At 47.0% G+C, this 26987-nt stretch overlaps 1 protein-coding gene across 2 annotated transcripts in view; it reads left to right on the plus strand.

The window, feature by feature from the left end:
- The window catches only part of LOC121273354 (nck-associated protein 1-like), a 147200-nt gene that overhangs the window by 75838 nt on the left and 44375 nt on the right, over positions 1-26987 (plus strand). For both annotated transcript variants that reach the window (XR_005942005.1, XM_041180530.1), the window contains exons 9-17: positions 9618-9774; positions 11891-11947; positions 14273-14369; positions 16153-16262; positions 19646-19778; positions 20143-20224; positions 22001-22059; positions 24192-24337; positions 25518-25650. Coding sequence is in view for 1 of the 2 variants with exons in the window: in XM_041180530.1 (XP_041036464.1) it covers positions 9618-9774; positions 11891-11947; positions 14273-14369; positions 16153-16262; positions 19646-19778; positions 20143-20224; positions 22001-22059; positions 24192-24337; positions 25518-25650 (974 nt within the window). In the remaining variant the exon portion in view is untranslated. The remainder of the gene's footprint in view (positions 1-9617; positions 9775-11890; positions 11948-14272; positions 14370-16152; positions 16263-19645; positions 19779-20142; positions 20225-22000; positions 22060-24191; positions 24338-25517; positions 25651-26987) is intronic.

Below are 26987 nucleotides of genomic sequence, written 5' to 3' on the forward strand. Positions count from 1 at the left end.
ACATCCCCAGTTACTGCTCCAACATTACACCCCCAGTTACTGCTCCAACATTACACCCCCAGTCACTGCTCCAACATTACACCCCCAGTCACTGCTCCAACATTACAACCCCAGTCACTGCTCCAACATTACATCCCCAGTCACTGCTCCAACATTACATCCCCAGTTACTGCTCCAACATCACATCCCCAGTCACTGCTCCAACATTACATCCCCAGTCACTGCTCCAACATTACACCCCCAGTCACTGCTCCAACATTACACCCCCAGTCACTGCTCCAACATTACACCCCCAGTCACTGCTCCAACATTACACCCCCAGTCACTGCTCCAACATTACAACCCCAGTCACTGCTCCAACATTACATCCCCAGTCACTGCTCCAACATTACATCCCCAGTTACTGCTCCAACATCACATCCCCAGTCACTGCTCCAACATTACATCCCCAGTCACTGCTCCAACATTACATCCCCAGTTACTGCTCCAACATTACACTCCCAGTTACTGCTCCAACATTACACCCCCAGTCACTGCTCCAACATTACAACCCCAGTCACTGCTCCAACATTACACTCCCAGTTACTGCTCCAACATTACACCCCCAGTCACTGCTCCAACATTACATCCCCAGTCACTGCTCCAACATTACACTCCCAGTTACTGCTCCAACATTACACCCCCAGTCACTGCTCCAACATTACACTCCCAGTCACTGCTCCAACATTACATCCCCAGTCACTGCTCCAACATTACACCCCCAGTCACTGCTCCAACATTACACTCCCAGTCACTGCTCCAACATTACACTCCCAGTTACTGCTCCAACATTACACCCCCAGTCACTGCTCCAACATTACATCCCCAGTTACTGCTCCAACATTACAGCCCCAGTCACTGCTCCAACATTACATCCCCAGTCACTGCTCCAACATTACAACCCCAGTCACTGCTCCAACATTACACCCCCAGTCACTGCTCCAACATTACATCCCCAGTCACTGCTCCACCATTACACCCCCAGTTACTGCTCCAACATTACACCCCCAGTCACTGCTCCAACATTACATCCCCAGTCACTGCTCCACCATTACACCCCCAGTCACTGCTCCACCATTACACCCCCAGTTACTGCTCCAACATTACATCCCCAGTCACTGCTCCACCATTACACCCCCAGTTACTGCTCCAACATTACACCCCCAGTCACTGCTCCAACATTACAACCCCAGTTACTGCTCCAACATTACATCCCCAGTTACTGCTCCAACATTACAACCCCAGTCACTGCTCCAACATTACATCCCCAGTCACTGCTCCAACATTACACTCCCAGTTACTGCTCCAACATTACACCCCCAGTCACTGCTCCAACATTACATCCCCAGTTACTGCTCCAACATTAGACCCCCAGTCACTGCTCCAACATTACATTCCCAGTCACTGCTCCAACATTACATCCCCAGTTACTGCTCCAACATTACACCCCCAGTCACTGCTCCAACATTACACCCCCAATCGCTGCTCCAACATTACATCCCCAGTTACTGTTCCAACATTCCACCCCCAGTCACTGCTCCAACATTACAACCCCAGTCACTGCTCCACCATTACACCCCCAGTTACTGCTCCAACATTACATCCCCAGTTACTGCTCCAACATTACACCCCCAGTCACTGCTCCAACATTGCACCCCCAGTCACTGCTCCAACATTACAGCCCCAGTCACTGCTCCAACATTACATCCCCAGTCACTGCTCCAACATTACAACCCCAGTTACTGCTCCAACATTACATCCCCAGTTACTGCTCCAACATTACAACCCCAGTCACTGCTCCAACATTACATCCCCAGTCACTGCTCCAACATTACACCCCCAGTCAGTGCTCCAACATTACATCCCCTGTCACTGCTCCAACATTACACCCCCAGTGACTGTTCCAACATTACACCCCCAGTCACTGCTCCAACATTGCACCCCCAGTCACTGCTCCAACATTACATCCCCAGTCACTGCTCCAACATTACACTCCCAGTTACTGCTCCAACATTACACCCCCAGTCACTGCTCCAACATTACATCCCCAGTCACTGCTCCAACATTACATCCCCAGTTACTGCTCCAACATTACATCCCCAGTTACTGCTCCAACATTACACCCCCAGTCACTGCTCCAACATTACACCCCCAGTCACTGCTCCAACATTACACCCCCAGTCACTGCTCCAACATTACACCCCCTGTCACTGCTCCAACATTACACCCCCAGTCACTGCTCCAACATTACACCCCCAGTCACTGCTCCAACATTGCACGCCCAGTCACTGCTCCAACATTACACCCCCAGTCAGTGCTCCAATATTACACACCCAGTTACTGCTCCAATATTACATCCCCAGTCACTGCTCCAACATTACACTCCCAGTTACTGCTCCAACATTACACCCCCAGTCACTGCTCCAACATTATACCCCCAGTCAGTGCTCCAACATTACACCCCCAGTCACTGCTCCAACATTACATCCCCAGTCACTGCTCCACCATTACACCCCCAGTTACTGCTCCAACATTACACCCCCAGTCACTGCTCCAACATTACATCCCCAGTCACTGCTCCAACATTACACCCCCAGTCACTGCTCCAACATTACACTCCCAGTTACTGCTCCAACATTACACCCCCAGTCACTGCTCCAACATTATACCCCCAGTCAGTGCTCCAACATTACACCCCCAGTCACTGCTCCAACATTACATCCCCAGTTACTGCTCCAACATTACATCCCCAGTCACTGCTCCACCATTACACCCCCAGTTACTGCTCCAACATTACAGCCCCAGTCACTGCTCCAACATTACACCCCCTGTCACTGCTCCAACATTACATCCCCAGTCACTGCTCCAACATTACATCCCCAGTTACTGCTCCAACATTACATCCCCAGTTACTGCTCCAACATTACACCCCCAGTCACTGCTCCACCATTACACCCCCAGTTACTGCTCCAACATTACAGCCCCAGTCACTGCTCCAACATTACACCCCCTGTCACTGCTCCAACATTACATCCCCAGTCACTGCTCCAACATTACACCCCGAGTCACTGCTCCAACATTACATCCCCAGTTACTGCTCCAACATTACACTCCCAGTCACTGCTCCAACATTACAACCCCAGTCACTGCTCCAACATTACACCCCGAGTCACTGCTCCAACATTACACCCCCTGTCACTGCTCCAACATTACACCCCCTGTCACTGCTCCAACATTACACCCCCTGTCACTGCTCCAACATTACATCCCCAGTTACTGCTCCAACATTACATCCCCAGTTACTGCTCCAACATTACACCCCCAGTCACTGCTCCAACATTACATCCCCAGTCACTGCTCCAACATTACACCCCCAGTCACTGCTCCAACATTACACCCCGAGTCACTGCTCCAACATTACACACCCAGTCACTGCTCCAACATTACACCCCCAGTCACTGCTCCAACATTACATCCCCAGTTACTGCTCCAACATTACATCCCCAGTTACTGCTCCAACATTACACCCCCAGTCACTGCTCCAACATTACATCCCCAGTTACTGTTCAAACATTACACTCCCAGTTACTGCTCCAACATTACATCCCCAGTTACTGCTCCAACATTACACCCCCAGTCACTGCTCCAACATTACATCCCCAGTTACTGTTCAAACATTACACTCCCAGTTACTGCTCCAACATTACATCCCCAGTTACTGCTCCAACATTACATCCCCAGTTACTGCTCCAACATTACACTCCCAGTTACTGCTCCAACATTACAACCCCAGTCACTGCTCCAACATTACATCCCCAGTCACTGCTCCACCATTACACCCCCAGTCACTGCTCCAACATTACATCCCCAGTCACTGCTCCAACATTACACCCCCAGTCAGTGCTCCAATATTACACCCCCAGTCACTGCTCCAACATTACACCCCCAGTCAGTGCTCCAATATTACACCCCCAGTCACTGCTCCAACATTACACCCCCAGTCACTGCTCCAACATTACAGCCCCAGTCACTGCTCCAATATTACACCCCCAGTTACTGCTCCAACATTACATCCCCAGGTACTGCACCAGCGTTACATCCCCAGTTGCTGCTCCGGCATTACATCCCCCAATAACAGAAACCGTTGGCGTTTAGCCTGTAACTAGCCTTTTGTTTTAGGTTGACCAGCTTGTTTCCTGATTACTTTCACACTGTACTTGTTTTGCAAATATCTCTGCCTCAGCTGTTGATTTTCACTCTGTACTGAACAGTGGTCTATGGTTTGTGAAGTCGGTCTCCCTCTCTCCCTTAGTGCACGTTCCCATTCCCGATATACATGGCTGAAAGGTGAACTTTATGTTCAGCTGCATCACATTTAGCATTTTGAATCGTACACCTGCTTTAAACCTCCTTGTGCCAATTTTCGAAGCTACCATGGTAAGGAGATTGAGAAGTTAGAAGGTTCACATTCAGAGTCAAGATGCCTCACAGGCAGTCAGCTCCCTGGAGAATCCTTCTCTGCATGTCTATCTCTGGCCATCATCTGCCATGTGCAGATCTATATACGCTTTCTCCTCCTAAATCCTCACTTCTATTATTTAAGTTTCCTCTGGGTGCACTTTAGCCAAACATTATGTTAACTGTTAGTTTAAATGGTCTCTGTTTGTTGTTAAAAGCCCATCCCCTGACCTTACCTTGTGTGGCAAAGATCAGGAAAAGCCTTGGACTGGAATTTTCTCTCAAACTTGTCTTCAAATTCCTGCACATCTCTTGTCATCAGCAAGTTCCTGCTTTGGACTACACTGGCTAGACCACAACACCCAACTTCCATCTCTAATCTGCTGCTCTTTCTCAATATTTCAAGTTACTTGGATCCGTTTCCAGACCTTTCCCCACGACTGCAGTGATCGAGGCACTTTACCCTCCTGTTAACCTTGTGTTTGGCCACTTGTTCTCCCAGTCTTTCTGCTCCAGTCACTCACCAGGGCCGCAGAGCAACTTTATGGTGTTGCCCAACTTCGCCACCACCTTTCTAATGCTACAACTGTCTCTGTACGTCCTACATCATCATTCCCACAGCAATACCTCCATCAGTCCATCCCCTGACATTCTGCCCTCAAACAGCTTCTGGACTTCACTCACTACACCTGCCTCTGACCTCGGACAATGCTCCGTGCTTATTCCCCCCCTATCAAAGTCATCACTATCCTACCATGCAATCTCTGACTTTACCCCTGAACTCCTTCCTGTTATCTTCAATTTACTTTCTTTTATGCTGGGGTTTTTATATCTCCTAATGTTTATGTAACTCGGCTGATGTAGCTCGAGACCTCCCTCAGTCCTTTCACTTGTGCATTTTGGCTGCTGCTCTGGACCCAGGCCCATCACTTCTTCCACTTTTTTCTCTTTCTCTTTACACTCATCTCTTCTATGGTCATGCCTCTTTTCACTCCTTCCCTCTCAGGTACTCTCTCCCCCACCCCCGCTTCCCAATCCCCTATCCCAGCCCTTCAGTACTCTGTCCTTCCTGCTCTCTTGCTGCTTTCCTAGGCCTGACTCCCTCTCAGACAAGCCTAGAGCTTCTCTCCGTGCCTCTCTTGGCATACTCCGAAGAGTTTATTGAGGCACTCGGCAGCCCCTCCTCACGACAACAATCCAAACTACCCTGTTCCACTCTCTCATCGGCCTTCCCACCCTATCCACCCGCCAGGGGCTAATTTTGCCAATCTCCTTCTCATCCAATTTATCCTTCCCAATGCTGGCCTTGTAGACTCTGTAAGCAGATCGATTTTCACCCCCCCCCCCCCCCCCCCCACCCCCTCCACCGCCAGGAATGTCTGTTCACTTATAAACAGTGCGATGCATTTTGGCAGAAGGGATAGGGAGAGCCAATATAGACTTAATGGCATAGTTTTAAAGTGTACAGGGATCTGGGGATTCATGTGCTTGGGTCCTTGAAGATGGCAGGACACATTGAGAGAGTAGTTAGCAAAGTATATGGGATATTGAACTTCATATTGGAGGTATTTAGTACAAAATCAGGAAGTTATGTTAAACCTTTCTAAAGCTCTGGTTATGTCACAACTAGAGTATTGTGTCCAGTATTCTGGTTACCACAATTTAAGAAGAATGTTAATGTTCTTATAACAGCTTTTACAAGTATATAAAAAGGAGGAGAGTAGCTAAAGTAAACTTTGGTCCCTTAGAGGCAGAGACAGGAGAAATTATCATGGGGAATGAAGAAATGGCAGAGAAGTTGAACAAATATTTTGTGTCTGTCACAGTTGAACGCACAGGTTACATACCAGAGATAGAGGGTAACCAATGGACCAATGAGACTGAAGGAACTGAATATAATTAATATCAACAGAGCAAAAGTACTGGAGAAACTTAGGAGACTAAACACTGACAAATCTCTAGGACTTGATAGTGTACATTTCAAGATTCTAAAAGAGATAACTGCAGTGATGGTGAATGCACAGGTTATGATTTTCCAACATTCACTAGGGCTGGATTTTACACTAAGGGTGCGCTCCCCACACCGTGGCATAAATTTCTGGGGTGAGCCCAACTTTGCTCAGCTGACTCGCCCTGCTTTAATTTTTCGGGCGATGGCCCTTTAATTAGCATGAGGCAGGATTTCCCTCTATCTCCAGGAGGACGTCCTACCTCATAGAGTTGCCAGCCAATCGGAGACCAGCAGCTCTCCACACCGGCAGCGCCAGCAGGAGCGCTGGCCACTGCCGGTACTGCAGGTAGGCCAAGGAGGTGGCGTTCAGCAATGGACCCGGACATTCAGGTATGTCCCGGATCTCGCTGGGGCCAGGCTGACAGGTCCTGGTGAGGGAGGGTTGAGGGCATGTTGGACAGGGGAGGAGGGGAGGGTGGACGTGGGTAGGCAAACTGTGGGTGAGGGGACTTTGACATGAGGCCTGGAAAGGAAGCACCCCACTCTTTCACTGACCATCAGCCTGCAGGGTTAAACTTGCTGGGCTACATGTTGAGCACAGCCTCTCACGCTGCCCATTATATCGGAGCGGTGGTGGGTTGAGGCCCATAATTGGGCATTAATAGTCCATGTAAGGGCCTCAATTGGGATACAGATGGGTAACTCACCTGATGCCTCCTTGGCTGCCTGTAAAATTGTGGAGGGGTCGGGGGCAGGTGGACTGACAGAGGGTACACCATCGATGACACAGCACCCTAATTTGCGGGCCCACCTGTCTGTCTTCCCACCCGTGGGTGGCCTGTAAAATTCAGCGCCTAGCTTCTGGAACAGTCCCAGCAGGTTGGAAGTTAGCAAATGTGCCAGAGCTATTCAAGAAAGGAGGGAGAGAGAGAAAACAGGGAACTACCGGCCAGCTAGTCTGACATCAGTGATTGGGAAAATGCTACAATGTTTTAATAAGGAAGGATTTATCAATGCACTTGGAAAATTGTAGTATATTCAGACAGGGTCAACATGAGTTTACAAAAGGGATATCATGTTTGACAAATTTATTAGCGTTTTATGAAAATATAACATGTAGGGTAGATAAAGGGGAACCAGTAGATGCAGTCTACCTGGATTTCCAAAAGGCATTTGATAAGGTGCCACACAAAAGGTTATGTGCAAAACAAGGGTCCATGGAGTTGTGAGTGATAAAGGATTGGTTAATGGACAGGAAACAGACATTAGGGATAAATGAGTCATTCTCAAGTTGGCAGACTGTGACTAGTGGAGTGCTGCAAGGATCAATGCTCAGGCCTCTGCTATTTGCAACCTATATTAATGACTTAGATGAAGAGACCACGAGCAATGTACCCAGGTTTGCTGGTGATACAAAGGTAGGTGGGAATGTAAGCTGTGAGGAGGACACAGAGAGGCTGCAAAGAGATGTAGACAGGTTCAGTGAGTGAGTAACAAGCTGGCAGATCGAGGGAAATGTGAGGTTATTCACTTTGGTTAAGAACATTTTTTTAAAACGTGTGAAACTTTTAAATGTTGATGTTCAGAAGGACTTGGGTGTATTTGTACAAGAAATGCAAAGTTAACAAACAATTAGGAAGGAAAATGGCATGTTGGCTTTTATTGCAAGGGGATTGGAGTATAGGATTATGGAAATCTTGCTACAATTGTACAAGGTTTTGCTGAGACCACATCTGGAATACTGTTTTGGTCTCCATATTTAAGGAAGGATATACTTGCATTGGAGGCGGTACAGCGAAGGCTCACTGGATTGGCCCCTGGGATAAGGGGGTTGTCCTATGATAGAAAGCTGAGTAAATTCACCAAAGCTCCTTCGACAGCACCTTCCAAGCCCACGACCACAACCGTATAGAAGGACAAGGGCAGCAGACACATGGGAACACCACCACCTGGAAGTTCCCCTCCAACCCACACACCATCCTGACTTGGAAATATATCGCTGTTTCTTCACTGTCACTGGGTCAAAATCCTGGAACTCCCTCCCTAACAGCACTGTGGGTGTACCTACACCACATGGACTGCAGCGGTTCAAGAAGGCAGCTCACCACCACCTTCTCAAGGGCAATTAGGGATGGGCAATAAATGCTGGTCTAGCCAGCAATGCCCACATCCCATGGATGAATTTTTTTTAAATTGGGTCTATATTCTCTGGAGTTTAGAATGAGAGGTGATCTGATTGAAACCTACAAGATTCTGAAGGGGTTTGACAGGGTAGATACTGAGAGGTTGTTTCCCCTGACTGGGGAATCTAGAACACAGGGGCACAGTCTCAGGATAAGGGGCCGATCATTTAGGGCTGAGATGAGGAGACATTTACTTCACTCAAAGGGTTGTGAATCTTTGGAATTCTGGATGCTCCATTGTTGAATATATTTAAGGCTGCGATGGACAGATTTCTGGTGTCTCAGGGAATGAAGGGATATGGGGAGCGGGTGGGAAAGTGGAGTTGAAGCCCAAGATCAGCCATGATCCTATTGAATGATGGAGGAGGCTTAAGGGGCCGAATGGCCTCCTCCTGCTCCTATTTTTTGTGTTCTCATGTTGCCTCATTTTGTTTTATAATGCTCCTGCGAAGTGCCTTGGGACGTTTGATTATGTTGAAGGTGCTATATGAATGTAAGTTGTTGTTGCAAGGAATTGATCACAATATTACAGTCGAATATCGGCAAGTGACTTATCTCAACAGGAGAGTCGGAGATATTTGGAAAAGATACAGAACGTGAAGCAATTAGGAAAACAATCGATCATCACAAAAGAAAGACCTAATCTCAGTGTGAGATTTCTCACCCATGTTGGGCAACTGTTAAATGTAAATCAGGGCTGTCAGTACTAAGCTGTCACTTAATTTCTTGGTGTAGAAAGATATTGGGGTAATTATAAACCAATCCACCTATTGGGAAACTAAGGTGATTGAGCAGTAGGCTAGCTTACACCCTGCCCGATTTCACTCTTCATTGAAGTCGGTGGGTACGAATGTTGGATAGGTTTAAAGCCACCTGATCCTTAACTTTCCCAGCCGGTGAATTAGCTTCAAATAACCTCTATTTGTTGTGCTGTGCCATGTAACCTGGACAATCACGAATCTACTCTCTCTCTCTGACTGATTTAGTTGGCTTCCTGCTGTGTCACAACAGTTTAAACCTGGATCCAGCATGCCTAAAGCTGTGGAAGGAAGCCATGCAGTGCAGCCTGTGCATCGAGCTTTTCAGGGATGAGGTCTTATTCCATCACAAGGTAGCGGAGGAGCTCTTCAGCAGCATGAAAGGGTAATGTAGCCAACCGGCTGCGAGCCAGCCTAAAGCGTGTCTCACCATCAGAAAGAGCTTACTTTCTTTCACATTATTTACATCACCAGAAGTCAGGAAACTGCTGAAAGTGACAAGACATCAGAATGTCAATTCATTTTATTGTTATGACGCAGCAAATGGTGTGTGGCAGGCAGGTCAAATCTACGAAGGAAACTTGATCACACGGCCTCAACAGTTTTGCAATTTGTATTTATTTCGAGATGCGAGCCCTGAATTCAGTAGTAATAAGTACACCAAGACTTCAGAGATTATTTTTTGCCAACCAAATTAAACATTTATTAACAACAGAAAAGATTTCAAGCACATACGTAGGTCTATAAATTACTACTATAATAACTCCTAAAACCCCTAATTAATCTGGATCCAGTTACACCCCTGTTAAGGCAACATTGAAAAAATAGATTTTAAACAGATCCAAGCAAATCAACACAATACTCTGGACAGCAGGATTCAAAGTGGCTTTGCCCAGCTTCAGTTTCTGTAGACAGCAGCTTAATACACAAATACCGGAGGTTTTTCACACTTCTGGTAGATCTTACAATGCCTTTCCTGACACACAGCTTCATTCTCCTTTATGCCCTTTTAATGTCAATTCCACTGTTCCCATATGTCAGTGGAACTTTACCTTTCTCATAAGATAAATCTTTTCTTGGTGCTAATATTATCAGCAACTGTTGGGAAAAATAAACACACTGCTTGGCCTAGCTTATCTGGCTAGGTATAACATCCGACCATCTCTTTGAAATTCAAACTACCCTGATTTATCTCAAAATGCAAATTCTCCTCACATCACGTTCCAAAACTTTAGCCATATTTATGTATTTAGAATTTCAAACCTAGCTTCCTTTGATGAGTCAAAACCTCCAGACAAACTGTCTCCAACTCAATTAAAACCACTGCTCTCCACCCCCCCCCCCCAACCATATGCACATATAGAGAAACTATCCAAACCCCACTATTAACCTACTTTTACAATAACTCACAATAATATCATGAAAATTATTACACTTTCATGACATTATTTGTGTGAGACGCATATAATCGCACATCAAAAGTTAAATCTGTGGATATAGTTTTTTCTAGTCACAGTATACAGGGAGCTTTACTCTGTATCTAACCTTGTGCTGTTCCTGTCCTGGGAGTGTTTGATGGGGACAGTGTAGAGGGAGCTTTACTCTGTATCTAACCCCGTGCTGTACCTGTCCTGGGAGTGTTTGATGGGGACAGTGTAGAGGGAGATTTACTCTGTATCTAACTCCGTGCTGTACCTGCCCTGGGAGTGTTTGATGGGGACAGTGTAGAGGGAGCTTTACTCTGTATCTAACCCCATGCTGTATCTGTCCTGGGAGTGTTTGATGGGGACGGTGTAGAGGGAGCTTTACTCTGTATCTAACGCCGTGCTGTACCTGTCCTGGGAGTGTTTGATGGGGACAGTGTAGAGGCCGCTTTACTCTGTGTCTAACCCCGTGCTGTACCTGTCCTGGGAGTGTTTGATGGGGACAGTGTAGAGGCCGCTTTACTCTGTGTCTAACCCCGTGCTGTACCTGTCCTGGGGGTGTTTGATGGGGACAGTGTAGAGGGAGCTTTACTCTGTATCTAACCCCGTGCTGTACCTGTCCTGGGAGTGTTCGATGGGGACAGTGTAGAGGGAGCTTTACTCTGTGTCTAATCCCGTGCTGTACCTGTCCTGGGAGTGATTGATGGGGACGGTGTAGAGGGAGCTTTACTCTGTATCTAACCCCGTGCTGTACCTGCCCTGGGAGTGTTTGATGGGGACAGTGTAGAGGTAGCTTTACTCTTTATCTAACCCCGTGCTGTAGCTGTCCTGGGAGTGTTTGATGGGGATGGTGTAGAGGGAGCTTTACTGTGTATCTAACCCCTGCTGTACAGGTCCTGGGAGTGTTTGATGGGGACAGTGTGGAGGGAACTTTATCACGTGTTTTGCCTACTGTGGGAGTGTTTGATCTTTTTGGATTCTTCATTCTCCGCACTGTCATTTCTCTTTATTTTATTACTCATTGCTGGAGGACTGTGCTCAGCTTTGATGATGTGATTGTGACCTGTTATTTTACAGATACAACAAGCGTATCGCAGATACTAAAGAATGTAAAGAAGAAGCCTCTTCGAAAAGGTAATGAAATCCCACATCTCCGATTGACTCTGAAGGAGAGGCAGTGTCTGAGAGAATGAGAGAGAGACTGGCCCAGATCTTCATGTGACGCAAGGACTCTGGAGCCATTTCAAAATCCCACTCTGGGATTCCTGACCCCATTCCCGGCACCCCCAGTTTTCGCTGGAGCAGGATAAAGGTTTGGGTTGTGAACCCACACCTGCACACCCAACCAGGCTGGCCCCATTGTGGGGTAGGCATCTCCTAATGCCCCCACACACTGCAATTTTCATTGATTCAGGCCAGCTTCTCAAGGACATGTGTTTTATGGGCCTCAAAGGAGTTGTGAACTATAGTCTAGATTCTGGAACATTTTGAAAGGTAAGGTCAAAAGGCCTTATCCCATGCCCCTCCATGCCAACCCATGCCCCCCTCCACCCACCCAGTGCTCCCTTTTAGCCCCATGCCAACTGATGACATTTTCATGTCCATTCATCCTGTATCCACTCTACAGAACCAATGAACCCTATAATAACAATAGCACATATGGAACTGCTTAAAAACACCCGTTCATAATTTTCTCTAAAGAAACTGCTTTTGCTACATGTTGTAAAAGTGTCAATCAACCAAATCCTTAAATTATTAACAGAAGCCATTAGCAGTTGACAGCTTTTTATCTTGTGCAAATAATGACTCTATGTTTAAATAAACACTGAGCCATTGACTAAAGGGATCACAGAAAAAATGGCTTATTATAACTTCATATAGTTGTCATTCAAGCAAAGTCCAGACCCCTCTCCAGCTCAGTAAACAGAGGTACTCTTTCTATGAGAGTCTGGGTTCTCAGCCAGGTCTATGCCTGCACTTTTAAGGGTTCATTGGAACACAAAAGCATTTGCAGCCATGGTGAGCCCTTCAGCAGATCCACTCCCGGGCTATCCCAACTGCCGATTGAAATAGTAGACCCCCCCTCAGGGTCAACCAGTGGGGCCATCCACCAGGGAATTCCCATTTCCTGACGGAGGCAGGATTGCAACAGCAGGGATAGTCCCATCTCCCGCTTCCAGTCTCTGACATGAAAAGCTGCCCCACAGTGTCAGAGAGACAGAGGGAAGGGAGGCACTGTCAGAAAGAGAATGATTGAGATAGTATCAGAGAGAGAGGGAGACAGCTTCAGAGAGAGAGACAGAGAGAGAGAGAGATGGAGACAGCCTCAGAGAGAAGGAGCGAGAGGGAAGGAGGATGATAGCATCAGAGAGAGAGGGAAGGGGAGATAACGTCAGAGGGAGAGTGTGAGACTTTGAATCACTGTAAAACTCAAACCACAGTATCCAGATGACCCATTTAAATCAGATTTTCAATAAAATTGAATGCAGAAGTAGACTTTATCCAACTGATAAAGTACTCTGATGCATGCAAAAACTTACACAATGTTGTTCAATTTAATGGTCACTTAGCTCTTAAGGGCAGAGCTCTTTGATCAATCACCACATTGAAAACACACTTAAACTATCATACACCATTACATTATGACACCTGGAGGTGGCAACACCTTTCAAACTTACCTACCAAAAGGTTCCTGATTGCAAAGTAGGCTTCCCCCAAGATTCACACATTGACGTACCCGAAGTGGTTCCCACAGGCTTCAGGAACCCGCCTGCCTTGATGAGAATGCCGATGCCAGGGAAAGTTGGATATGCTGCAGGTATTTAAGTGGTGACTCAGCGTCTGATAGCATCAGAGAGAGAGGGAAGGGGAGATCACGTCAGAGGCAAAGTGTGAGACTTTAAAATCACTGTAAAACTCAAACCACAGTTTGACCCATTTAAATCGGATTTTCAATACAACTGAATGCAGAAGTGGACGTTATCCAACTGATAAAGTACTCCAATGCATGCATGTTGGGTCACGGCCTGCCGTGGTTCCTGCCACAGGGTAAATGGTGTCCCCGCACGCCTTCGCTTTGGGCCTCCCCACGCGGGGTTCACTCAGGAAGGCGAGGGGAAAATTCAATCCAGTATCTGTGGTCTGAGAAGAGACCGTTAAGAGGATTAAACAAGCACAGTGACAATGATTGCCTCAGAAAATGGACGCTGAGATCAGATTTGAGGTGGATTTTTTTCATCAATTTGGGATAAGATGGCCTCACTGTTAGCAGTGGGATTGTGACTGAAGCTGCCTTCTTGATTGACACCCATCACTCAGGGCCAGGTATGCATCAGCGTGAAGCTGTGTTTGTAAAGGTGGAGCAGTTATATCTGAAGTGGGCAGCAGGGGGAGATGTGTGTGCTTGTGCATGGGAGTGAGTGGCAGAACCATGTACACTGATTTGTGTCCTGTGTTTAGTGGGGCCATACACCGGGAGAAACGCATTTTCCTGAGAAGCACGGTGAAGGAACTGAGCACCATACTAACCGAGGAGCCTGGCCTGCTGGGACCAAAGGTATCATAACCTTGCTGAGCTTGTGTATGTAATCATGTAGGGAGCTTTTGTTATCAAACAAGGAGGGAAGACATAGTGGCGTAAATTGAGCTCGGTTTTGATCTTTTCCAATCACCACAGCCCTCAGTGTTATAATCTTGGCATCACCTAATGTCACTTCCTGAAAGACCTGGTGATAACATCTATTGTTTCACAATATGATGTTGTGTGTGATGGGATTTGTCCCTGACCCAGGTTTCATCAACCAAATAACACTAAGCTGTGAACTATATTCAGCCAAATCGATTCACTCCACGAGATATCAAGAAATGACTGAAGGACTGGATATTGCAAAGGCTATGGGCCCTGACAATGTTCCAGCAATAGTACTGAAGACTTGTGCTCCAGAACTAGCCACACCCCTACCGACCTGTCCTAGTGCAGCTACAACACTGGCATCTACCCAGCAATGTGGAAAATTGCCCAGGTATGTCCTGTACACAAAAAACAGGACAAATACAATCCAACCAATTACCGCCCCATCAGTCTACTCTCCATCATCAGCAAAGTGATGGAAGGGGTCATGAACAATATTATCAAGCAGCTCTTGCTTAGCAATAACCTGCTCACCGATGCTCAGTATGGGTTCTGCCAGGGCCGCTCAGCTCCTGACCTCATTACAGCCTTGGTTCAAACATGGACAAAAGAGCTAACTCAAGAGGTGAGAGTGACTGCCCTTGACATCAAGGCAGCATTTGACCGAGTGTGGCATCAAGGAGCTCTAGCAAAACTGGAGTCAATGGGAATCAAGGGGAAAATTCTCCCCTGGTTGGAGTCATACCTAGCACAAAGGAAGATGGTTGTGGTTGTTGGAGGTCAGTCATCTCAGCTCCAGGACATCACTGCAGGAGTTCCTCAGGGTAGTGTCCTAGACCCAACCATCTTCAGCTGCTTCATCAATGACCTTCCTTCCATCATAAAGTCAGAAGTGGGGATATTCACTGTTGATTGTACAATGTTCAGCACCATTCATGACTCCTCAGATACTGAAGCAGTCTGTGTCCAAATGCAGCAAGACCTGGACAATATCCAGGTTTGGGCTGACAAGTGGCAAGTAACATTCACGCCACACAAGTGTCAGGCAATGACCATCTCTAACAAGAGAGAATCCAACCGTCGACCCTTGTTGTTCAATGGCATTACCATCACTGAATCCCCCACTATCAACACTCTGGGGGTTACCATTGAGCAGAAACTGAACTGGACTAGCCATATAAATACTGTGGCTACAAGAGCAGGTCAGAGGCTAGGAATTCTGCAGATAGTAACTTACCTCCTGACTCCCCAAAGCCTGTCCACTGTCAACAAGGCACAACTGAGGAGTGTGATGGAGTACTCCCTGCTTGCTCCCATAACACTCAAAAAGCTGGACATCTTCCTAGACAAAGCAGCCCTGCTTGATCGGCACACCACCCACAAACATTCACTCCCTCCACCACTGACGCACAGTAGCAGCAGTGTGTTCCCTCTACAAGATGCACCAAGGCTCCTTTGACAGCATCTTCCAAACCCACAACCGCAACCATCGAGAAGGACAAGGGCAACAGACACATGGGAACACCACAACCTGGAAGTTCCCCTCCAAGCCACTCACCATCCTGACTTGGAAATATATCACCATTCCTTCACTGTCAATCTGCCAGGAAATAAAAGATTAATTTTCCATTTGTCTAAGTGTCCTGATGAATTCCTTGCAGTTCTTTTTGTGAATTTCAGAGGCTTCTTCCCACTCTCCTCCATCCAGGTCCTTTTTGTTTTCATGGCGCTGTCGTTTTCCCGGGATGAGATTTCATGGCTTGTGCGTCATGCTGAGAACATCACCAAAACCAAGACCCCCGAAGACTACGTGGACAGGTGAAGGCGGGAAATTGAAAGCAAATAGTGAGATCTATTGAGAAAGGAAAATGCGCAGTCATATTATAACGGGTGCTAATGTGGGGTTCAGCTGAGGTACATTCTGCTATTAGGGACAGAATGGATCATTTGGATAAATACAAATTGCCCAGAGAAAGTTGTCATGAGTTTGTAAAGGGCGAGTCTAACAAAGCAAGTGAAAGTTTTTTTAAGGAGGTAACTAACATGGCTGTCAAGTGAGTGTCTGTGGATCTTACTTATATGGGCTACCAGAAGGCACTTGTGAAGGTTCCACATGTGAGACTTTTCACAAAAAACATGAGCGCTTAGAATTGGAGGCAATTTCTGGTACGGAACTGGTTTGGAAGTAGGATACAGAGAGTAGGGCTAATGGTTGCTACTCGAATTGACAGACTGTGCCCTTACCTGGCGATCTGTACTGGGGCTACACCTTTTCACTAGATTTATAAATGACTTGGATAAAATAACCGAGAGTCAGATATAGAAATTTTCTAATGACACAAAGTTGGGTGGCACAGTTAATAGTGTAGATTGGAAGACAGGTTTCATTGATGACGCTGTATTCCTGAGTTTAGAAGATTAAGGGGTGATCCAATTGAGGTGTTTAAGATACTAAAAGGAGTTGATATGGTAGATAGAGGGAAACTGTTGATGGGCGAGAGACACCTTGGGGCAGGCTGCAGCCATATCGGTAGAGCTAGGCTTTTAAGGGATGAATTCATGAGGACTCCTTCACACAAACGGTAGTGGAAACCTGCCATTTTCTCCCCCAAAAGCCTGCTGAGGCTGGAGTTGAACTATCAGCTTTTATGTATGTGTACCTACCTCGGTATCTGCCTGAGGAGTGTTTGATGGGCCAGTGTAGAGGGATCTTTGCTCAGTATCTAGCCCATGCTGAACTTCTCAAGTGAATATTGAATAGGACAGTGAAACAAAAACAAAAATAGCTGGAAAAACTCAACAGGTCTGACAGCATCTGCGGAGAGGAACACAGTTAACGTTTCGAGTCTAATGACTCTTCAACAGAACGAAGGAAATATAGAAATGAGGTGAAATATAACCTGGCTGAGGGGGTTGGGACAGGTAGAGCTGGATAGAGGGCCAGTGATAGGTGGAGGCAAAGAAGAGATTGCCAAAGATATCATAGACAAAAGGACAAAGGAGTATTGACGGTGGTGATATTATCTAAGGAGTGTGCTAATGGTGACATTAAGGGTAGAAAGCAGGATGAGCAAGGTACAGATAGCCCTAGTGGGGAGGGGTAGGGGGAAGGGATTGAAATAGGCTAAAAGGTAGAGATAAAACAATGGATAGAAATACATTTAAAAATAATAGAAATAGGCGGAAAAAGAAAAATATATTTTAAAAATATAAATTATTGGAAAAAAGGGGATCAAAAAGGGGTGGGGATGGAGGAGAGAGTTCATGATCTAAAATTGTTGAACTCAATATTCAGTCCGGAAGGCTGTAAAGTGCCTAGTCGGAAGATGAGGTGTTGTTCCTCCAGTTTGCGTTGAGCTTCACTGGAACAATGCAGCAGGCCAAGGACAGACATGTGGGCATGAGAGCAGGGTGGAGTGATGAAATGGGAAACGACAGGGAGGTCTGGGTCATGCTTGCGGACAGACCAAAGGTGTTCTGCAAAGCGGTCACCCAGTCTGCGTTTGGTCTCTCCAATGTAGAGGAAACCGCATTGGGAGAAGTGAATGTAGTAGGCTAAATTGAGGGAAGTGCAAGTGAAATGCTGCTTCACTTGAAAGGATTGTTTGGGCCCTTGGACGGTGAGGAGGGGGAAGTAAAGGGGCAGGTGTTGCACCTTCTGCGGTTGAATAGGAAGGTGCTGTAAATGTCCTGGGAGTGTTTGATGGGGACAGTGTAGTGGGAGCATTACTCTGTATCTAACCACGTGCTGTACCTGTCCTGGGAGTGTTTGATGAGGACAGTGTAGAGGGAGCTTTACTCTGTATCTAACCCCGTGCTGTACCTGTCCTGGGAGTGTTTGATGGGGACAGTGTAGAGGGAGATTTACTCTGTAACTAACCCCGTGTTGTATTTGCCCTGGGAGTGTTTGATAGGGACAGTGTAGAGGGAGCTTTACTCTGTATCTAACCCCGTGCTGTACCTGCCCTGGGAGTGTTTGATGTGGACAGTGTAGAGGGAGCTTTACTCTGTATCTAACCCCGTGCTGTATTTGCCCTGGGAGTGTTTGATGGGGACGGTGTAGAGGGAGCTTTACTCTGTATCCAACCCTGTGCTGTATTAGCCCTGGGAGCGTTTGATGGAGACAGTGTCATGAGAGCCTTACGCTGTCTCAAAATTGGAATAAACTCTCTGAAATGCTTGACAATTTCAGCAAATGCGTTGAAGTAAAATTGTTTTGTACTGAGGGAAGAGAAGTTTGATTGGGTAGAGTTATATCGGAAGCTATCTGAACAACACAGTGGCTGCAGACAAAATCAGCAACCCTGCACTGATTCCCAGAGAAAAGCCAGCTGCACTGAAGGCAGTTCAGGAAGATCTACTTAATTGTTACGTTACATGTCTCATTACAAAACTATTGAGAAATCCACAAATGCAGGGTCTCTGCTTGGGAGACATGTCCTCTGTGTAAGGACCCTCTCCACAGAACCAGGACCTGAAAACCTTGCTGCAACTTGGCAACACCCAGTGTTTCGGGCACCTCATTATGTCAGGGGTATTGCTGGATTGTGAGCAGTTAAAAGCACAGGACATATTTTACTCGAGAGGTAGCAGGATCCAAGGCCCGCGCAGCTCACCGTTAGATGTAGAAGTAAGTAAGACTTGCATTTATATAGCGCCTTTCATGACCTCAGGCCGCCCCAAAGCATTTTACAGCCAATGAATTGGCGTCATTGTTAAAATGCAGGAACGGCTGATGCACCCCGGGGAGTAGGGGAGAGTGGGAGGTGGTGGGGGGAGGTGGGGAGGTGGAAGTGTGGATCTTGAGCAGCAGCTGCTTGCCTCGCTGATCCCGAGCTGCATCCCCAAGGTGGGGCCCACTCACGTGGTCCTGAGGCCCATATCCCTCCCCCTTCCTGCCAAAGATGTCCCATAGTTTGGGGAGGTTGAAGCCAATTGGACTCCCAATGTAGGGAACCCCCTGTAGCAGTCACTGAGTTGCAAATGCCGGATTCCCCCTTATAATAGGGTTTGGGAATGCCCAGCACATGCCAGCAGCTGAAGTGCATGGGTCCCGGCCTAGTTTAAAGGCCTTGCTTGTGGTGAAGTAACAGAGGGAATGTGTTGGAAAGGCTGGGGAGAGAACAGAGATGGCCCCTTTGCCTCCAGTTGTGGTTTCAGATGATGGCTAGCTGAGTTACATTGTGCCCCTTCTGTTCCAGTAACATAGCAGAGCTGCTGTTTGTGATGGAGGAACTTCGAGCGCTACTGCGTAAGTTTAAGAAGGTGATTCAGCGCTACTTTGTCTCCTATCTGGCCCACTTCGATGCCGTTGTTCTCAGTGAAACAATTCAGGTAAATGGAACACTTCTGTCATGGGGAAGGAAGTTCTGGGGCGGGGTTTTGAGCACTGTTAAACGAGGGCTGACAGCCGCAGACAATAACTTCTCTTAGGATCAGTGGGAGTAGAATCGGCGGGGGTGTCAACTCAGTCTGCTCACAGAAAAGTTATGGTGCGATGAGCCTGGAGTTGGTCCGTTGGTTCAATGGCGAGCGTTGGTCTAAGGGGAATATTTTCTGCTCAATCGATATGATCAAAGTTATAACAATATTTGTCTTTTGTGTAATGTGCTCTGTTTAGTCACTTCGTACAGACCCCACAGTTAAATATACAGTTCAAAGGATTTGATTGGAAATGTTTTGGCTTCCACCTTTTCAGAACCTCTGCGTTTGTCCGGAGGAAGAATCTGTGATTATGTCGTCCTTTGTGAACAGTTTGACATCCCTGAATATCAAACAAGGTAGGGTTCGAGACTTAGCGGGTAAAGCACGCAGCTCTGCCATTGGATTCTGCACTTGGCTTTCAAAAATCCTAGCCGAGGGGACCTAGTATTAATTATTCCCTCCAGAACCAGTTAGCTCAGGTTCCTGACAGACTGAACACACCAACTCATCCAACATCGAATGGGAGATCAGGCAGAAACCCTCCTCATATTTAACAAGCACTTGGATATAGGCTTTGGAGTGTTGTATCCTACAGGGCTACAGACCAAGAGCTGGAAAGTTATGATTAGGCTGAATGGTTCCTTGCTGAATAGCCTCCCGTGCTGTAAATTTCTACAAGCCTATTGAAACCATTCAAATATTAACACACTCCAACACTTCAAACATTGCATATTGTTTTATTATTTTGTTACAATCCAGTTGGGGGCTGTTAACATTTAAAATTAAATCCAAATACCTCAAGATTCCACAAGATTTCATTTCATTTTTTAACAAAATAAACTTTATTGTGTACAGAAGAATTAAATAAAGCAAATATGTTTACGTTAACACTGTAGCTTATTGTTGTGCACTTACGTTTACTTCTTACTTCTCCCAACAATTCTCTTGTAAGACACACAAATCTTAACGTTATTTATTTCTGTAGGGACCACCCATAGGTATGCCACATTGCTCTGGAGAATTCTCCTCAGCTCCAGCTATTCTCAGATGTAAAACTTTCATTACCATTTCTTGACTGTGGAGGCCCCAGTCCCTTGTTCTGGTGACTTTTCAATACTGCCAAGCTAATTCATCTGATTACGTTCCTTTGCAATAAGACTCAATGAGGACCACTATAGATTCTCCCACTAGCTTTAAACTAGGCAATCTTGCAGCTTCTGTTCCCTCACAAGTTTCAAACTGAGATTAAGCCTCACCCACGTGCCACACAGTCAATGATGAAGTTGGTGTTTTACTCTGCTTACAATGCTGGTCTATCTAACTGTCATTTACTCTGGCTAGCTTCCCTCAGTGAGCTGCAAGCTGCATGAGGTCGAAACTGCAACCAACTCTCCCAGCAAACGCCCAGATAAAATGAAATCAGAGAGCCTTCCTAAGTTCCACCCATCTCCATAATGACATAGCCTGCTCTGGGCTGTCCTCAACCCGACCCTGAGTAATTATCCCTCATTTACAGTTTCTTCTTTGACCTGATAAAGTAAATGGGTTTTACAACCTTTCAGAGCTGACTGAATGCTTTTGAACTAACTTTGCTCCACCCCCCCCCCCCCCCCACAAAAACAAAAACATCCCTCTGGACTGCCATTACTGCAAGCTTTGCAGACATCATGTCTCCAGCTCTTTAGCTAAGTAAGCCTACCTACTGTTTTTTATAGCTCCACCTCTTCTAACTTAGTTAAACAAACACAGGTCACCTTTTGAACTGCCACTCCTTAAGGTGTCCTGGCAATCTCTAAAACCCAGCGTTTTAATTAGCTTACCTTTCTCGCTATTAACCTCCTAATGCAACATGGCTATAGCCTTTTAAGTGCAAGAGACTTCAAGCTTGCTTTGCTTGAATTTATCCCGTTTTCTGCAGTTAAGATTTTATTTCCAACGCCAAAAGCTATACTCGAAAACACATGAGCTAGATATTCACAACAATGCGATGTTTTTATATATTATGGAGTGGGGGTAATGGGCACTCTGATTCTTTGAGGTGGATAACGAATACTGTCTCTGTGTATTATTTTATGGGGGGGGATAACAGAGATTCTCTCTCTCTCTCTTTCCCTGTGTTTTGTGAACTGCAGTTGAAAACGAAGAGACGTTCAACTTCCAAGGATTCCGACTAGACTGGTTTCGACTTCAGGTAAGGACTTCTTTCTGCCAACAGGAATTAGACAACAGTATCCCTCTCTTGGCATATTGTAGGGTGCAGGGGGTTATATTACGGGATGAAATTGAATGCAACAGAATATGATTGGCATCAGGAGACAGTTGTTAATTGCATGTTAATTGCATGTTAATTAAGGTGGTGGGCATTAACTGGGGATTCCGTTGAGCTTCTGTGCATAGGAGCAGACTGAAACTGGCTCTTGGGTTTGAAGGTGCATATTCAAAAGTTGTCCCTCCGTCAATAAAAATTTGTAAGTGTGTAATATTGGGCCTGAACTTTTTGGCTGTTGGGCACACGTGATCAGCCAGCCTAGGAGTAGCCAGGAAATGGACCCCTCCCTCACCGCAAACAACCCCCAGCTGCAATTTCACACTGGCTGGCCGTGAGACACATCCTAAAAAGCTCAGGGTTGCTGGGGTGGAGGGAGGGAAGAGGGCAGGCAATGATGTCACCACAGGTGTGGGTGTTCGCTGGGAGAGAGCTCCCTGAAGGCTGCCTCAGGGAGCTGCAGACCTGCGAATGATGAAATAAAGGTTTAAGAAAGCTGCAAAAAAAAGTCCATGCATCGCAATCAAGCACCTGAAAAATTACCTCATAAAAATGCTGTCCCCAGATATTTATTTTTATTTTTCTCCTGAGGGAGATTTCATCTCGCCCTTGGATGAGGTTCCATCAAAAATGTGAAGCCCCCCCTGGCCGATTGGCCCATCCGCCAACCGTAAGGTTGGACGGGCCACGAAAACTCACAGATAACGAGGCCCTTAAGGGGCTTAATTGCCCGTTTAATTGTCGACGGGCGCGCTTCCGACCCCTGCACGCACCCGCCAAGTGAAATAACGCGCGAGTGAACGATGATGTCGGGATTCTCGCCTGACTCCTTCACTGCCGGGCTACCTGGAATAGAATGAGGTGTAATCGAGTGTGATGACTTTGTTTTTGGTCTGATGGGTTGACGTGATGGGGTGTGACTGGAGTATGATAGGATATGACGTAATAATAAAGAAAGTCTCGCATTTATGTTATGCATTTCACTACCTCAGGATGTCCCAAAGCTCTTTTATAGCCAAATGAAGTACTTTTGAAGTGTAGTCATTGTTGTACTGCACGAAAAATGGCTGCCAAATTGGGCACAGAAAGATCCCACAAACAGCAATACAATAACGACCAGATAATCTGGTTTAGCGATGTTGACTAAGGGAGATATTAGCCTCGGGACACCAGGGAGAGCTCCCCTGTTGTTTTTCGGCATAGTGCTATGGGAACTTCCAGCCAAGAGGGCAGATGGGGCCCTGTTTTAGCAGCTCACCCTAAAGGTCTCCGACAATGCGGCACTCCCTCAGTACTGACCTTCCAACAGTGCGGCACTCCCTCAGTACTGACCCTCCGACAGTGCAGCACTCCCTCAGTACTGACCCTCCGACAGTGCAGCACTCCCTCAGTACTGACCCTCCGACAGTGCAGCACTCCCTCAGTACTGACCCTCCGACAGTGCAGCACTCCCTCAGTACTGACCCTCCGACAGTGCAGCACTCCCTCAGTACTGACCCTCTGACAGTGCGGCACTCCCTCAGCACTGACCCTCCGACAGTGCGGCACTCCCTCAGCACTGACCCTCCGACAGTGCGGCACTCCCTCAGTACTGACCCTCCAACAGTGCAGCACTCCCTCAGCACTGACCCTCCGACAGTGCAGTAATCCCTCAGCACTGACCCTCCAGCAAAGCAGCACTCCCTCAGTACTGACCCTCCGACAGTGCAGTGCTCCCTCAGTACTGACCTCTGACAGTGCAATGCTCCCTCAGTGCTGACCCTCCGACAGTGCAGTGCTCCCTCAGTACTGACCTCCGACAGTGCAGTGGGATGGGATGTGATGATGTGTTGGTATATGACGGGGTGATGGAGTGGCATGGAATGTGATGTGATAGCAGTTGATGGTGTGACTGAGTGTGATGGTGTGTGTAGGTACGATGAGCATGTGGCAGAATGATGCAGTGGGATGGAAAATGGATGGGAAATGATGGAGCCTGATGGGATTTGTTGATAAGGAATCATGGATTTTTTCCCTTGGCATCACTCTAGTTACACCAGTTTCCTCCTCTATTCCAGGCTTATACCAGTATTGCCAAAACCCCTTTGATTCTACGGGAAAATCTGAAGCTTGCATCCCTCATGAATACTATTGTTTTCCACACTAAGATGCTGGACAATTTGGCTGGCCTGTTGGAGGAGACAGCTGACCTCACTCCATTCTGGTACGTATAGAATGAACGCACACAGACGCTTACACACATGCTTACTGTAAACCCATTAACCGGGCCCGAGTTCATAAAGCGTTGTTCGTCCCTGGAAGGGGAGCGAGCAGCAGAATTCCTCTCTCTTCCTAATGTCATTGTGTGGAGAGCGTTTCAACCCAATCTATGACAGGTCACAGCTCCTGACATTCTTTGTCTCAGGATGAAGTCAGTAGGAAATTAACCATCGTCCTCAAAGGACCATAGGCATCTCTCTCCATTAGCGAGAGAGACAGTTGGTTATATAGCTTAAGGGGCACCGCTCCAAGTCAAACGTGGAACAAGACGAGGAGGTAGATATGGGGATTGAACTTGCACTGTTGTGCACCAGATTGTAGCCAACTGATCCCCATTCAGAACAGAAAGTTAGACTATTCTAAGTGAGTGACTAATCCCTGGGATGGCAGGACTGTCCTTTGAGGAGAGATTGAGGAGACTGGGCCTGTAGTCTCTAGAGTTTAGAAGAATGAGGCGTGACCTCATTGAAATGTAAAAAAATCTTACAGGGCTCGGCAGGGTGGATGTAGGAAGGATGTTTCCTCTGGCTGGTGAGTCTAAAACCAGGGGACACAGTCTCAGGCTAAGAGGCAGGCCATTTAGGACTGAGTTGAGGAGGAATTTCTTCACTCAGTGGGTGATGAATCTTTGGAATTCTCTACCCCAGACAGTGTGTGGAGAGAGTCAGAAAGGGGCATGTGATAACACAATTCTCCTACATTATGGGCTGATGCCTGAAATCTGTTCACCCAGTGCAATATAATGTGCCCCAAAGTGGCACTCGTTCAGCGATTAGCTCCTGCCTTGTTGAACGCTAACTCTGCGCTCCCACAACCCACTCCCCCTGGACACCTCCTCTTTATCCTATCAAAAAGCCCATCGGTACCCCTTTGAAAACAATCGCACCCCCTCCCCCTCGCATACTAACTAACCTTCTCCGTCTTAACTTTTCACCCTGGCGCCCTCAGTGTGAAGGACTCTGAGAAGGTTTCTCTAGGCATGAGGGGCACAATAAAGAACAGTCCTTGTTGAGTGAAGTGACTAAATATGTGAGCGAGGGGCCTGTATCGTGGACTTCCCCAACTTCTCCTGGGATCAGTCGCGGTTTCAGGCTCTGACACTCTCCCCTCTTTTCCTGTGGCAGCTTCTACCCACGTTTGTTTGAGAAGATGTTCTCACAAAGCTCTGAGGACCCCACACAACTGCCGTACCTGATTGCTTTCCCAATGGTTTGCTCACACTTCTCGACCTGCATCCATGACATGTGCCCTGAGGAGGTGAGTCCCTGCAGATCTTTGCTCTCTGTCCTTCCCGTTCATCTTGCACCTACTCTCCTCAACTTTAACTTTCTTTCTATACTTTTCATGGGATGTGGGCAAGACCAGCATTTGTTGCCCATCCCTAATTGCCCTTGAACTGAGTGACATATTAGGCCATTCCAGAGGGCAGTTAAGAGTCAACCACGTTGCTGTGGGTCTGGAGTCATGTGTAGGCCAGACCAGGTAAGGGTGGCAGATTTCCTTCCCTAAAGGACATTAGTGACCCAGATGGGTTTGTACAACAATCGATGGTCGTTTCATGGTCACCGTTACTGAGACTAGCTTTATATTCCAGATTTATTGATTGAATTTAAATTCCACCAGCTCCCATGGTGGGATTTGAACCCATGTCCCCAGAGTATTTGCCCGGGCCCCTGGATTACTAGTCCAGCAACATTACCATTATCTCGGTGGATAGTCTCGGAGATTGAATTAAGGGGCCTCGGACTGCTCCTACAGCCCAGGGAACAGCTAACTGCAGCCACAATTTCACACAACTGGCTTCTCTGCATTAGATTTCTCCTTTTCACGGAGCTTTCTGTATAGCAGCAGAACTGGGAGCTAAAGGTACCTCTCACGGAGCTCATCCAATCACATTCATGTCTGCACATGGACTATGCAACCACAGGAGGGCGCCCCGTGTCGTAGTTGGCATTTGCTCGAGACCCCTTGAATCTTTACACACTGCATTGCTGCTCTGTAGCTGCTATCTGGGTACCTTGCTGCTTTTGCAGTCGGCGAGGGCACAACACAGTCCTAAAGTTAGGATGTTCGGGCCTTATGTCAGGAATCATTTCTTCACACAAAGGATCCTGGAAAACTGAAACCTTTCCCCCATTAAGATATTGCCACCTTCCAAACAATTGAAAAATTTAAAACCGAGAGCGAGAGACTTCTGTAAGGTGAGGTTATCGATGGTTAGGGATGGGGCAGGGTAGATAGAGTTGGGATACAGATCAGCCATGATCGAGTGGAATGGCAGAACAGATTCAAGGGGCTGAATGGCCTCCTCCTGTTCCTATATTCCTAAAGGAGCTGAAAAAGAGGTTATTTTTAGACCAGACATGGGGCCCATCCTCTTAGACCAACTCCATGCTGTCCACTGCCCCACCACGTCCCTCAGAGTCAGGCAGTGACAATGATGGGAGGGCAGTCAATTGCCATGGAACTATCATCTGTACGATTTGTGGTAACTGGCTGGGGTTATGGAAGGGTAAGATGACATGGGCTGAGATTCTTCACCCAATGGGAGTTCACACAGTTGCCCACCACTGCAATATATGTTAAGGGCACAC

The sequence above is a fragment of the Carcharodon carcharias genome, chromosome X (assembly GCF_017639515.1).
Source record: "Carcharodon carcharias isolate sCarCar2 chromosome X, sCarCar2.pri, whole genome shotgun sequence".
Lineage (NCBI taxonomy): Eukaryota > Metazoa > Chordata > Chondrichthyes > Lamniformes > Lamnidae > Carcharodon > Carcharodon carcharias.